Below are 13360 nucleotides of genomic sequence, written 5' to 3' on the forward strand. Positions count from 1 at the left end.
TATAAATAAGGAAAGTTTTTTTCATGAGCTACGTTAGACATTATGGTCTGGCAGCTGGAGGAGTAATGTGGGCACTTCTTGCAAAAAGTGGTTTAATTAGCTGCTGCAACATTTTTGGTAGGTTATATGGTACTGACGTGGCATTGGGTTCGTCACAGCATGAAAGGAGGCACAAATGCCTTGGACGTTTGTGCACAGAAGCAGCACCAACCCCTCCACGTGCTCCTTGTTCCCCTTAGGGGCCTGACTTTTAGAATCTCCTGGGGTCAACATCGAGTCCTGTCATGGGTGTGAGCCATGGAAGATATCCTGAATGTGAAACTTTTTATTTCTCATGGGCTGTGTTTTTGCTGCTACAAAATAGTTCTTCAGGGATTTGTGCCCACCCAGTATAGCAGGAAGAGTCTAAGCTGCCTTTTCTCTGCCTCATCAGAAGTGATAATTCCAGTTGAGGCAGATGTTTGAAAAGAGAGGTGGCTATGGATGGACTGAGAATGTCTGCCCTAGCAGTAGGTACTTTATTCTGATGTTAAGCTTTTTGGGTGGCAAGCAAAATCTGTTGTCCTGCGTGCAGCCACCAACCTTTCAAGATCTTCCTACAGGAGCCTCAGTGTTACTGGTTGACTATCAGTGAGATGGAAGGGGTGGTTTAGTTCTGTTTGTTTGCTTTTTACCCAAAATCTGTGGGGAGGTGGCACGTGGATGCTACAGAACAGCGTGTGGAAGCAGGGAGGGCTGTACGGAGTCTCACTGACTTGCTTGTTAAACTACATATTAAAAACAACAACAAAAAAAAGCAGTAACCAAGTGGAAAGTAAGAACTTAGGTTATGTCATGAATTGTTAGGCAGTTATTAGTTGAATTATCAAACTGAATTGTTTTCGTGCTACTTTTACTCACATTGAGTAATAACTTGCTTTAGGATGGGATTATCTGTGATGGTTATGTAGGTGTGAACTGAGGTGATGGCACCAGGTTTGCCACTTACTGCTCCTTTGGAAAGAAAAAAGCTGAACAGGTCTGCATACCTATCGTGTAAGCACTTGCTGCCGGCCTGTCTCTGCTCATGGACTGAGAATGAAATCTGCTTAAAACTATTACCTCGAGGACTTCTATAAGTTTTGTAGAAGAAAAATGACTGTGGTAGAGCTAGGACATGTTTCTGCTATTCTTGTCAGTTGTTTCAGAAGCCGTGTTTGCCAGAAGCTATTTATTAAGTCTCAATGCATTTATTTATTTTATTACTTTTTTTTTTAAGACATTGTGGGATGAAAACTTGTGTGGTGGGTGGTCACAATCTTTTTTATTATTATTATTTTCATATGATGTGGTTGTAGAGTGGTCTTAATCATCTGTGTGTAAAATTGTGTGCATGTGTGAGTTGGTAAAAATCAGTACTGGGGATAAGAGTGCTGTAGGGCCTCTTCCATCCATGCATACCCTGTAGTTTCACAGGAATTTTTTTTGCTTAGAGGTGTCAGAGAACTCTTTTATCAGCTTTTCATTATATAGGTCTTTGCTGCAACTGGATTCTCAAATTACTGTGCTTTGAAAGTTCAGGATGCAAATTACTAGAAAGAGATACTGCTGTGTGATGCTGGAATTTCTTTTTTCTGTTGTCATACAATCTGCCTAAGCTTTCTTTTTCTCCTCCTTCTCCTAGAGTGTAAAAATCTTTTCCTGTTTATTGATAAATCTGTCTGCTGTTCTTCTCCAGAGATATCAGCATGAATAACATCACAAGGCTACCAGAGGATGCATTCAAGAACTTTCCGTACTTGGAAGAGCTGTAAGTATGTCACACATGTTCAGGTTTTCCTACAACATCAGATGGCTAGGTAAAGTGGAAGGTGGGGGGGAAATAGTATTGAGTTGAGTTGCAAACAGAGAAAGCAATTATGCTTTAATAAAATAATCCTGTACATGATTGGAAATCGGAACAGTAAATGCTACTTACAAGGGGCTTTTTACGGTAATTATTTTAATCATGGCTAGAGTGATGACACATACTAATTACAGTGTTATCCAAAGATAACACAAGAGGGGTGTAATTACCATTGTTTCTGAAGGAGCTACAGTATAACTGTTGCATAAGTTCCATAAAATATATGTTGTTTCATTTACTGAGCAGCTTGCTCCCACTGCCCCTGTAGGCTGCAGGTGCAGTGCTCACAAGCCCATTCTGACCTACATCAGAAACTCAAGTTCTGTGGTACAGGTTGTCTTGGTTTTAGTTTCCCTGGCAGAAATAATTCTCCACTTCCTATCTTCCTCTCGCCCCACTCTTTTAGCTTTTTATTAGGTTTCACTTACCTGATACTTGGATTTCTGAATCCTTGAGCTGTGCTAAGGCTCATGTGCCTGGTGTTCTGTTGTACCAAAGTCTTCACTGAAATGCCTTTGCCAAGTTGAAGCACCCTTTTCACAGCATAGCCCTGAATTAGATTGGGTTCCAGAGTCAATGAACAGGGAGAAGGCTTTGACTTCCAATTGCTACTTTAGTAAGTACTCTGATATGTCAAGAGACTTCTGTGTGCCTTAGTTTCCTTATCTATGAAGAGAGGGTAATGGTTCAACCTTTGCCTTTAAGCATTGAGAAGTTCCAGTAAAAAGCAATAGATAAGAAAAAACCACTGCGATTTGCTTTGCTTCTCTTGTGTTTTCAGTGTCAAAGTAGCATTTCCTGCATGGAAGAGCTTTTAAAATGCAAAGTAAAGCTGTCTTCATTTGTGACTTTGGCTAGACTGGAACTATGAATGCTGTGTCAGGAGATTTTTTTCAGTAAATGCACGATAGGGAAAGAACAACTAATTTCCCCAAAGAGACAAACCTTTATCAAGTAGGGAAGCATTCTTCTGACTTTACAGATGAAGAGACTGAAGCAAAGAATGGAATACATTTGTAGAGGGCAAGAGGATAAATTAACTCCATAGCAAAACTGCAGGTAAAACTCAGAACCTTTTGGCTCTGGTTGTCTGCTATAACAAACTCAGTCACTGCACCATACTGGAACAAAGGTACTGAGAAATTTGATAAGAGATAAATCACTTGCTCCTCAAGAAGAGCTTGCATTCCTGAAAGGTGCTCTGTTTTTCTTCCTTGCACCCCAGCTATGCTAGTTTGTCTAATAAGGTGTTCTACCTCTCCTTACAATTTTGGTCTCTCTTATATCATGATAATGTAGTAGCTACCATTACTTATACACTTAAATAACTCAATTTTCCCTGGTTCTTAAGAGGTTTTGACTTGTGAAGCAGTTGAGCTTATTTGTGTGAGATGAATAGTGTGTGGTATCTTATTTCATGCTTAACAGGTTTGGGTTTATTCCCTCTGATTTTAAGTATTGCTTAAGTTTGCAATGTAGTCGAGAATACTTTATGAAACAAAATGGGTTTACCAGATTCTCAGATGATGCATGTGTGCAATTGACACAATTTCAGAAAGGCACTATGGCATGAGTAGTCAAATAATTTAATTTAAAAAAAAAAAAAAAAAAAAAGAAAATAAAATTTAGAAGCCTGAGAGGGCTTATTTGGCTCAGAATATATACTAGCCAACATTCCCTATGTGCTTTATAATACACACTGCTGTATGTTTGTGTGTTTTGTTAAACTATATGTGTAGTCCATTTTTTTTTCGAGATTCTTAATAGCCATATTTCACACCTAAAGTTACTTTAAAAACCCCAAACAACTCTGTTTTCCCAACTTGAGATGACTGTGGGAGACTTCATTTTTTTTTTCCCCTGTAAGTAATTAAGCAATAAAAACCTAACTGGTGGGTGTGCATATTGTGTAACTTCCATAAACCCTGGGGTGTGTCAAGAGGTAAAGAAGGTAAAGAGAAAAGGCAGAGCCTTCAGCCATCATCTTTTGTGCTTATTGCCTACGAGCCATTTGCAGCGTGTATCTCATTGTCCCCCTAAATTCCAGCATTTCAGTTTGCAAGAAAAAATAGGCTAGCATTAAGCTCAGAATTAAGGCGAACACCTAGAAGCTTTAAATTGTTCCTAGTATGCTTACTTGAAATGTTAAAGTAACTCTGAGGGAAAAAAAAACAACCAAAACCAAACCCAACAACCAAAAAAAAACCAACCCCAACAAAATATCAAAAAAAACCCCCCAAAACAAACCCCAACAACTTCATAGTAAAAATGATAGTTGCCAAATGTTTAGACATACTAAAATCAATCATAATTCCTTAGTGCAATAGAAAAAAAGATACAGTTTTCATTTTCTATTTGAGTTACCTCCTACAGCTGCGGAAGTAGGAGGTTGTTCAGAAAGATACAAAAGAAAAACTCTCTCCAATTCAACAGCTATCATGGATGCGGAAAGGAAGACGCGCGTGAGAGCAGAACCCTAAGTAGGCAGTATCTGTGAACAGTAATTCTCAGTTGAAAACCATTAACCAAGACTTGCAAGCTGTTGGTAATGTTTCACAGCAGCGGCCTGCTTTGAATTTGAAGCCTATTTGCAAAGGCTCTGGCCATGCCCACCAGCAGTGAAATGAGGAAGGTTTCTTCCTTTTCTTTCAAGACCATCCATGCACAAGTCAACTCCATGTTCCTTTGTTTCAGTTCATGTTCTTCCTTGCAGGGAATATAATCAAGTAGATTCAAACAAAAGCAGCTTTCCTCCTTAAGAGAAATAAGCAGCACCAGACATGACATGGTTTTACTTCATTCTGCCCATTCCTTTTTTCTCTATGGGAGAGGATACAGAAATTATTCAGTCTTTATTTTTGCTTGTTGTGAACAGAAAACCCCAAACTGTTGTACTTCCCACTGTACAACCACAATTTTCCCTCTCCACTCTAAGACGATTTTCAAACTCTCTTCCTGTCTCTTATTTATAGTTGAACAGATCCAAATTCTGACTGCCAGGCACTAGCAAAGTTGCTTTTTCAGCGCAGAAACGTGGGTGTGAGTCTCCACGCCAAAGAAAAAGCAAAGTAGTGTTGAAATCTATTCTAGAAGTGACTTTTCCGTCGAGAACTTTTCCCAAGAATTGCACACCTAAAGTAAAGGAAAATCCCACAAACTAATAAGAATGCAGTAAGTACCCACACCACCATGGACTCTAGTAGCTCTTCATCCAGGAGACAGTCCCAGACACCTTTCTCTTTTTACTATATGTTAGCCCTGTTGTTTGTCAAATGCTCCGGGAGGTTAGCCCCTGGCAAAGTTAGTTAATTAATATTGCAAAATAGTATCACAGAATTTAATTGAATGTAAATGGGAGGCAATTAGATGTATTATGTAGGCAGCTGAGTCTTACACAGTGACTGTATGAAGGGGAGGGGATTAAAAAATGCAATAAGAGCCATTTAAAATGGGGGTTGTCGTTTCCTTAATGCAGCGAACCGTTTGGTAGTCTGGAGGATCATTTTCTGAATCCTAAAATGAACACCAGCAAATAAAAGTGCAAGAAGCAGCATGCTAGACTTGTACAAGCTGGTTGCTCAGTAAAAAGGTGCTTTCTACATCACCGAACGGGGAGTGACCTGGGTGCTTTGATGGATGCATCCCATGCCATGCTGGGTTATTGGGGACACCAGCACAAGTCTGGCAGACCAGTTGCTGGGTGGAAGAGGACATACGAACTGGCATGAAGTCACCGTGTTTAGCGAAGTGGCTCCCCTGAGAAGTATCAAATTTGCAGGTGTGCTCTGAGTTTTTGCACCTTTGAGGTAGCATCCTACCTGAGCATTACTCACAGATACAAGCAAAGGGCTTCCAGCTTGTCCACAGGTAGAATGCACCCGTTGGGTAATGTGCTCAATGTGCCCCTGTCCACAGCCTCATCGTGCCTGTCACTGCATAGCACACTTATATGTCTGTAGGATTCTTGCACTATTTATAAATGTTATAAAAATTCTCCACCTCTGTGTAACTGATACCCATCTGGAAGTAATTTGTAAATGATTGAAATGGCAATGGTCGGAGTCAGTGAGGAGCAGACCACCAAGGGCTTTGCCACAGCAGTTAGTGAAGTGAATTCTCCAGAAAATGCTAACATAAATACACTGCAGCCCTGAGCTGCTGGATGTGGAAACTAAAAATCCTTGAAGAACTTGGCCACCCTTTTCTAACCACACCTTAAAGTATTTATAGAAAACTAGAAGAGGGAAATACAATTAGATAATGCAGTGTTTTTAGAAAGCAGAAACCATTTTCCAGTGTGAATTTTGAACTGGAAGAGTCAGGCTGTATTATATTTTGAGACTCTTCTGAACAGCTACAGTTCCTTCTAATAAATAAAATTACCTGAAGTAGTCTGAAGGATTTTAACTGCATGATTTCTATTCACCATATTAGCGAATTAGGATTAATTAAAAAGGCACTCTCATAAAGGAGGGCAAATCAAAAATTATTTGCATTCTTTGCCCAGTTTACCAGTTTGGCTTCAGAAACTTCAACCCCTCCAATAAAGCAAAGTCTCCTTGACTTACTGACCTTCTAACCTTGTTTTGATTTCCACTCTTAACTCTTTGAAATGTTGTTGTCTTATTTGTCCTGTGCTGATGGGTGAAGTTTAGATGATAAGGTTTTGGCTGCCTGGCTACTGGTCCATGTGAGAGGCTGCAGAGCGGCAGAGGACAGCAAACTCTCATGCAGTCTATCTGTAGATTGCCTGTGACACAAGCATGTGGTTGCCTGAAGGGGAGCACTGGTCACCTCCCAACCAGTCAGCCTCAAGGCAAGGCTCTGACCTTCTTCAGCAAAGGCTGGGGAGGACACTCTCTGCTCTCTGGCTGGTGTGGTTTTGAAGACCATATCATGCCCAGTAATATGCAAGCAAAACAGTCCCTCCTGGAAGCACGAAGAGACAGCCGTACTCGATTATCTTCCAGATGTGTGCTGATGCCAAGGTCTGTGTGTTTCTGGCGTTTGTTCATACACAATATGAAACAGTCTCCATTCTGTGACACTTTATTGAGGTTTGTATTTAATGGCTGGTGAAAATGGTTAGGGAAATAAATTGATAAAACGAAGATTTAGATCAATAAGTTTCCTCTTTTCTGAAAAACAATGGTAATCTGTTTTTTGAGAGATGAATAAACAGCAAGTGAGAGACCGCACACACACAACTGTAGTTTTTCAGGGAAAGAAAGAGTGCAACTGAGTATTTGCTCAACTATTTAATGTATCTGTGCTGATTACAGCACTAAGAGGCCTTGCTTAAACATCTCAACTCCCCCTCCCCCCTGCCCCAGCCAGAGTCTCTGATCATGGCTTTTAATTAACAAAGTATATTTTAAGAACATAGGGATTAATTAAAATGCATTCTGGCAGTGAAAATGAGGTGGTTTTGCCATAAGGTTGTAATCAGGAAGTATCTGCAAGGGAAATGTCTAGAGTTATTTTTCCTCTTGACTGCAGCTGAAGATGACCACCTGGCTGAAATGTCACAGCTGCTTGCTTTTGTTGTATCTATTTCAGTGTGTAATTTAAATGGTCCCCTTCCTTCTAATTTCTGCATCAGCACCAAGTTGTATTATCCTTGGGGAGGGAGGGGGAGTGTCTGTCTTTTTTATTACTTTGGTTATATGAATAAGACATGTCTTGGAGTAATGCCAAGGCCACCAAGGCTGAGCTGTTAGTTTGGGAGGCAGTGTCTTTCCTCACTTGGCTGTGGAAGGAGCCACATTTGGAGGAAGGATGTTTTTTGTCCTTCAGTCCTAGGTCTTTTAAAGTACTGTTTTCAAGGTAGTGTGTCAATGTTGATATGGTGCAGTTCCTCTCCCTTTAGTAAGCATGAGTAGTCCCAGGATTTGTAGTGGGAAGCTGGAGATGAAGGGCTTGTTTTGAGTAGAAAGGATAAGGATGAATCTTCATGAGAACATCTGTCCTGATGCCTCATGTTATCTGGCATGTGGTAACTGAGGCTGCGGTTAGATATCCTCTTGTGCAACTAGCTGGTATGATTTGAGATGTTGCCATCCCACACCTGTCCATTCAGCCCCACCAGCAGAGACTGAGGAATGAGCTGAGAGCTCTCTACAGCTGCTTTGCTAGATGTTCTCTGTTGGTATTTCAAAAATAGCTGGCTGACGTTGGTTTGGAAGCCTCTGAGTGCTCTTCATCTGTCTACCAGCTCCGAATATTTGAACAGCTGGAAGAGGTAATTTCGTCAGTTACTGCAGCTTGAATTCCAAGAGGTGAAGTTCTAATGAAGAAAATGCAAGGTGTAGGTTTCACATGTGGTAGCAAGTAGCCTAAGCTTCGACTTGACCAGCTAGCATGCATTAGAAACATTTGCTGCCTTGTGCATGCCAGAGCCGTAGAAAGCATGGTGGCGTGTTGTAACTTGCATCTTCAGATTCTAGTCAAGACAAACCTTTAGGCAAAAGACTCCCAAGTAGAGTTAACCACAGTCAGCTAAGATATTTTTAAACATCACCCACTTGGTCTGCACTAGATGCTAAATGATGTTTAAAAACATTCTGGCCAACCTGTGTTTAATTAGTATTTTCTTGTCTGCGTGAGTCCTAAATCAGTTTGATTTTGGATGAGTTTCGATCCTGCTGATACAAGAATGATATTTCTGTAGCTTAGAAGGGTCTTGCTGTGCTTAACAGTTGCATATTTTTCCTGTTTGCGAGGACAAATACTAGTAGGTTGAGTAAATTTCATTGTTTTTAAAAGATGAGGAAGTTTCTTTCCAGTTTCTGTTTCTACACGTTCATTTCAAAAGCTGTCATTGGATCCCAAGACTGGTTATTCTGCTGCAAGTACTTTTAGAGGAAAATTAAACTTTTTACTTATCTGTCGTCTTTGAGTTTCAGTGTTCAGTATTACTTTGACGTGCACGCAGAAGGTGGCTTAGCTAAATGGCCTGGAGGCTGAACTTGGAGGTGTTACGCTTCCAGACCCGTCTTACGAGTCTGAATTTATTATGCTGCCTGAGCTGCCAAGTTGGTGCTGTATGAATGTATAAACCAGACAAGAAACTTCTGGTAGCCTCCAAAACTCTCAGGCTGGGTCTCTCCAGGTAGAGTCCCCCAAACAGCGCTTCTGCCATGCATCTACCTCCTCCTTTTGGTCTCAATTGGAGTGTGTGACAAAAGATGTGCCTGTGCCAGCTAGTAGGAAGCCAGTTCTAGGCTCAGGCCTCAACAAGAGTCACCTGTAGCTCTGCAACAAGCTTAGAAGGTTAGAGAGAAAAGCACTAAAAGCAAATCCTGTATGTTGGAGGTAAATGCATTATCCCTGTGCTCTGAGAAAATAGAGTGCATTCTGTTGTCATAGTGCTCTGGTATGACACTGTGTTACCATAAGAAGACATAGTGAGGAATAAAGTCATTCTTTTCCCTTCTTTCCTCCCCTCCTCTTGGGTGGTTGTATTTTGGTATATTTTTTGTGAGTGCTGAAATACTCTTGCCTAATTAGCATTGGCAGGTCTTATCCTGGCATAGAAGCAGTAACCAGTATTCATGGAAAGTTCTTTTCCTGCTCTTCCTATGTAAAAGTAAAACTCCAGATGATTCTGATAAAATATTAGCCTTTTTTTTTCAGCTGGGAGAAAGGTAACAGTTGACCTCAATCTGAAACAAGAAAAAAATCACATTGAAAAGTACTCCCGTTCCTCCAAGGTCATTTGTTGTGAAGATTTCTACAAATCCAGGGTCTTGTATTTACTCTGTATGTATCTGAAGGGGTTAGAGAAGTCGTAACAGAAGCTTAATTGCCAAATATATGTAGATTTAATCCACTTCTGCATTTTGCACTTGCTAAACGCATGGTCATTCAAAAGATCCCATGCCTGGAAGGCCGATAAATGTCGGCAAGAAACATGCTGTATGAACGGATCAAAGCAATGTTGAGGATTTACTATCTCAACAATCATTTTTTTACTCATGTCTAACCATTAACATATTTCATGATCTGGGAAACCTTCTGAGCTTCCAAATACCACTGTTCATGCTAAAAGCACAAATCTGTAGTTGATTCAGTTGCTGCATCCCAGTTGATCAAAACTGAGCTCAGTTACTTTCATTATCTGTGCCTCTGCTTTCCAGAGAAGGTAACTGAAATACATTTCTAGTTAGGAGGGAGAGTGTTGATGCTGGAAGAGCTCCTGTCAGTTCTCTCTCTGTGCTGGCCCTTAATGAAGTTGGTATCAAATCCACAGATCCCTCTTGGAGTGTTGGAGCCCTCTGAACTGGAGCTGTCAACCACAAATCCCCCTCTGGTTTCTCAGCAGCCAGCCCACCGCTAGGAAAGTCATTCCCATAGCGCAGCTGAGCGCCCCCGATCCCTCAGCATCCACAGCAAAAAGGAGAAGTTTAACATTAGATATGGCTTTTTGAGGGGACAGAAAGAAGAAATAAAATCCTGCAAGCCACCTACCTCCCCATACTCTGCCACTGAACTGTTTAAGTTTGAGCATCATGGTGAGGAACAGGGAACATGTTCTCAAGTAAACACAATGGTGTGTGTAGTGATGGCTATTCGGGGAGTGAGAAATTAGAAGGAACTAGAAATCCAGAGTGGCAGAACCTGGATTAGTATACGCAGACTCACTTGGGTGCCTTGAGATAGCTATCAAGGGAAAGGTCTACCTGGCCTATGGCAGAGCAAAGGAAAGGTTATCATGACACAGCGCAAGAAACACAAAGGCAACTGGAGAGGAGAAGGTGCGTTTTATAAAATGTATTCTGCTTCGGTGGCGAGAGGAATCAGAGTTGCTTACTGCAGCAACTTGTCATGCTGTAGACTAGTTGTTGCCAATTTTCCAGACAACACAGTATTGGGTATATTTAAGAGACATGCATATCTTAGAAGATTAGTGAAAACTTCCCCCCCCGCCCCCGAAGAATAGTAGCTGGGACTACAGAGGCAGGTTGCTTTAAGAGCTGATGTTGTATCATAATTGGTTTAGGTTATTATGTATTTCCTTTGGTGCGTATATGTTGTAGCCTGTGGGCTCTGCTTCAAGGAGGTGTTGTCCAAATACAGATACTTCTTGCAAATTGAATGATAGAGCATATTTTGTGTGGATGGGAATGCTTGCTTGCTTCAAAATCTGTCATAACTTATTTTCCTGTTAAGTGAAAAAAAAATGCAGTTACAAATACTCTTTGATAGTCCATGAAAAGCAATATCATAGAGCCATATTTTGTCCTGCAGTGGGTGCTGGTGACTTTTGCTGACAATTTAACAGTAGAACTTCTGGGCAGGGTTGAGATTTCTTTCAATCAATCCGTTTAGTTTACTTGCACATGTTGAATTTTTAGACGAGGAACACATTTTGAAAACAAGCTGTTACCTTGAAGTTCAATATGACTTTGAGAAAGCTGTAAATGCTGTGGAGAGGGAAGGCTGAGGATGAGAAGTGCCTGCTCATCTGGATGGAGGTGGTGCAGTTTCAGTGCTAGTTGTAGTTACAGGCTTCGTTTTTCAGTCTTGATGTATCTTGGCTTACATACTCATGGCTCTAGGGGTTGCAGTTGTATAATACTGAAACTACAGCAACAAAAAGGATAAGGGGCCAAATGCATTTTCCATTAGCAGCAGCAGAATAAAGCATCCATTGAGTTATGTTAAATAGGCGTGGAAGAATTGGAAGTAATCTGTAGGTTATTGATTGGCTTCACAGCAGTGCAGCAGGCTGCAGCTGACAGAAGTCCCAAAGGGGCTGTTTGCTAATCACAGATAAGCAAAGAGGTGAGAGGGCTTCCATTTACTAGCCCGTCCCCTTCTGCAGCTGCCCAGCTTGGGTGGCAGCTGGCTGCACAACAGACCTTGGGCCCGCAGAGAGCCCCTGGTAGTTTCCTGCAAGTGGCTGTACCTCTTGTGTGAAGCTTCAAGCCTTGATGAATAAAATGTAGCATGTAACTATGTGTCATCTGTTAAGAAAACTGAATTCTGTTCTGAAGCAGCTGCTTCTCTGGAATAGGTGTAATCTGAAGCTCTTTTCTTAGGTTTGAGAAAACTTAATCCATGATATCAACAAGTGTGTCTATGAGGTGTTTTCAAAGGCTACTCCTGAAGAAGTTGATGTTGGGGACAGAGATGTGAGGATGGCAGAATAGTTTGATGTAAGACAGCAAAGAAGTAAAGAAATTGCAAAAGTGCAAGTCGGGAATCAGTGGAATGTTTTCCAATGGGATGAAAATAGGTAGGTTGGAGAGCTAAAAGTTGAGTGGACAGAGGGGCAGTGATGGATGTTTTATAAGGGCTATGGAAGGTTCAGCCTTGACTAGATCTTGAAGAAGGAGTCTTGAGTCTTACCAGAAAGCAGCTAATGGAGAAATAAAAATAATAAATCAGGTGATTTATGTCACATCAGGATTGCAGTCTGTGTCACTATTGGAATTTTCAGTGAGGCAGTAAGATTATAGGTGATCAATGGAAAAGGAAGCCAATGTATCGTGATCAGAGATAGGATGGACAGATAAGGTTAGGAGGATCCCAGAATACCACCAAGAGGAAGAAAGGAACCCATAGCAGTACACATTACTTGCACAAGATCTTCAGAAGGACAGAAGAATACCTAATTCTTTGCTCAAGTAACCTGAGGTTCACCACCCTCTGGGATGCAAGACAAGCAGAGAGGTTTCCAAGAAGTTTGTATTGCATCCTGTCAAAATGAGAGTGATGGGTTTAATTGTTACAGACAAAAATGTTTCCCTGGGACATCCTGCCTGATTTTGGAGTGACACCAGTGATTAAGCTGGCTTGGTTAACATGCAGCCGGGTTGTCAGACTCATAATTGCAGAAGTTTTAATTTCCCAAAAGACAGAAAGCAGTCTGCTGCTTTCAGATGAGTTTCATTGCAAGGAACTGTGCTTGCTGTGTACTCTGGGAACGAGATACCATGGAAAATTATTCCTCATCCAGATTGTATCTGCATTTCTGTGATAACAATAAGGTGTCTTCTACATCTGGAGATCATTTACTGTGTCACTTAAACTAATGATTATAGGGTACCTATATGTGATGGGATAAAAGAAGTATTTTGTCCTCCTTATGTCCTACTCTATTGTCCTGCTATGCTGAAATTGCTTATGCTAATTGAATTTGTCCAAATTTACAGAGATTTTGTTTCATTGAAACACTAAATTTTTATTTTTTAAAGTAGAAATAGAGGACTACAGTGTTCAATACTAAGCAATTACAAGGAGGTGGCCAACCTAGAAGAAAGATACCTAATGTGGTCACACATTACAACTGTGATTCCACTGCAGAAACCTCCAAGTTGTAACTCGCATGAGCTAATGCAGGATACCCGCATCCTGGTCAGAGTTTCCAAACGAGGGGAGGTGTGATTGAGTTAGCAGGGAAACTCTTGGTCAGTGTGGTACACACATGCTCCATGTCAGGTAATGCCTGCTGCTGTGTCTGTGTGCCTT

The 13360-nt window shown here is 41.0% G+C and overlaps 1 protein-coding gene across 4 annotated transcripts in view; it reads left to right on the forward strand.

Annotated features, from left to right (window-relative positions):
- LGR4 (leucine rich repeat containing G protein-coupled receptor 4) overlaps positions 1-13360 on the forward strand; it is an 87890-nt gene that overhangs the window by 40834 nt on the left and 33696 nt on the right. For all 4 annotated transcript variants that reach the window (XM_030484055.1, XM_030484054.1, XM_030484057.1 and 1 more), the window contains one exon: positions 1718-1789. In XM_030484055.1, the coding sequence (XP_030339915.1) occupies positions 1718-1789 (72 nt within the window). The remainder of the gene's footprint in view (positions 1-1717; positions 1790-13360) is intronic.

The sequence above is a fragment of the Strigops habroptila genome, chromosome 4 (genome assembly GCF_004027225.2).
Source record: "Strigops habroptila isolate Jane chromosome 4, bStrHab1.2.pri, whole genome shotgun sequence".
In the NCBI taxonomy this organism is placed as follows: Eukaryota; Metazoa; Chordata; class Aves; order Psittaciformes; family Psittacidae; genus Strigops; species Strigops habroptila.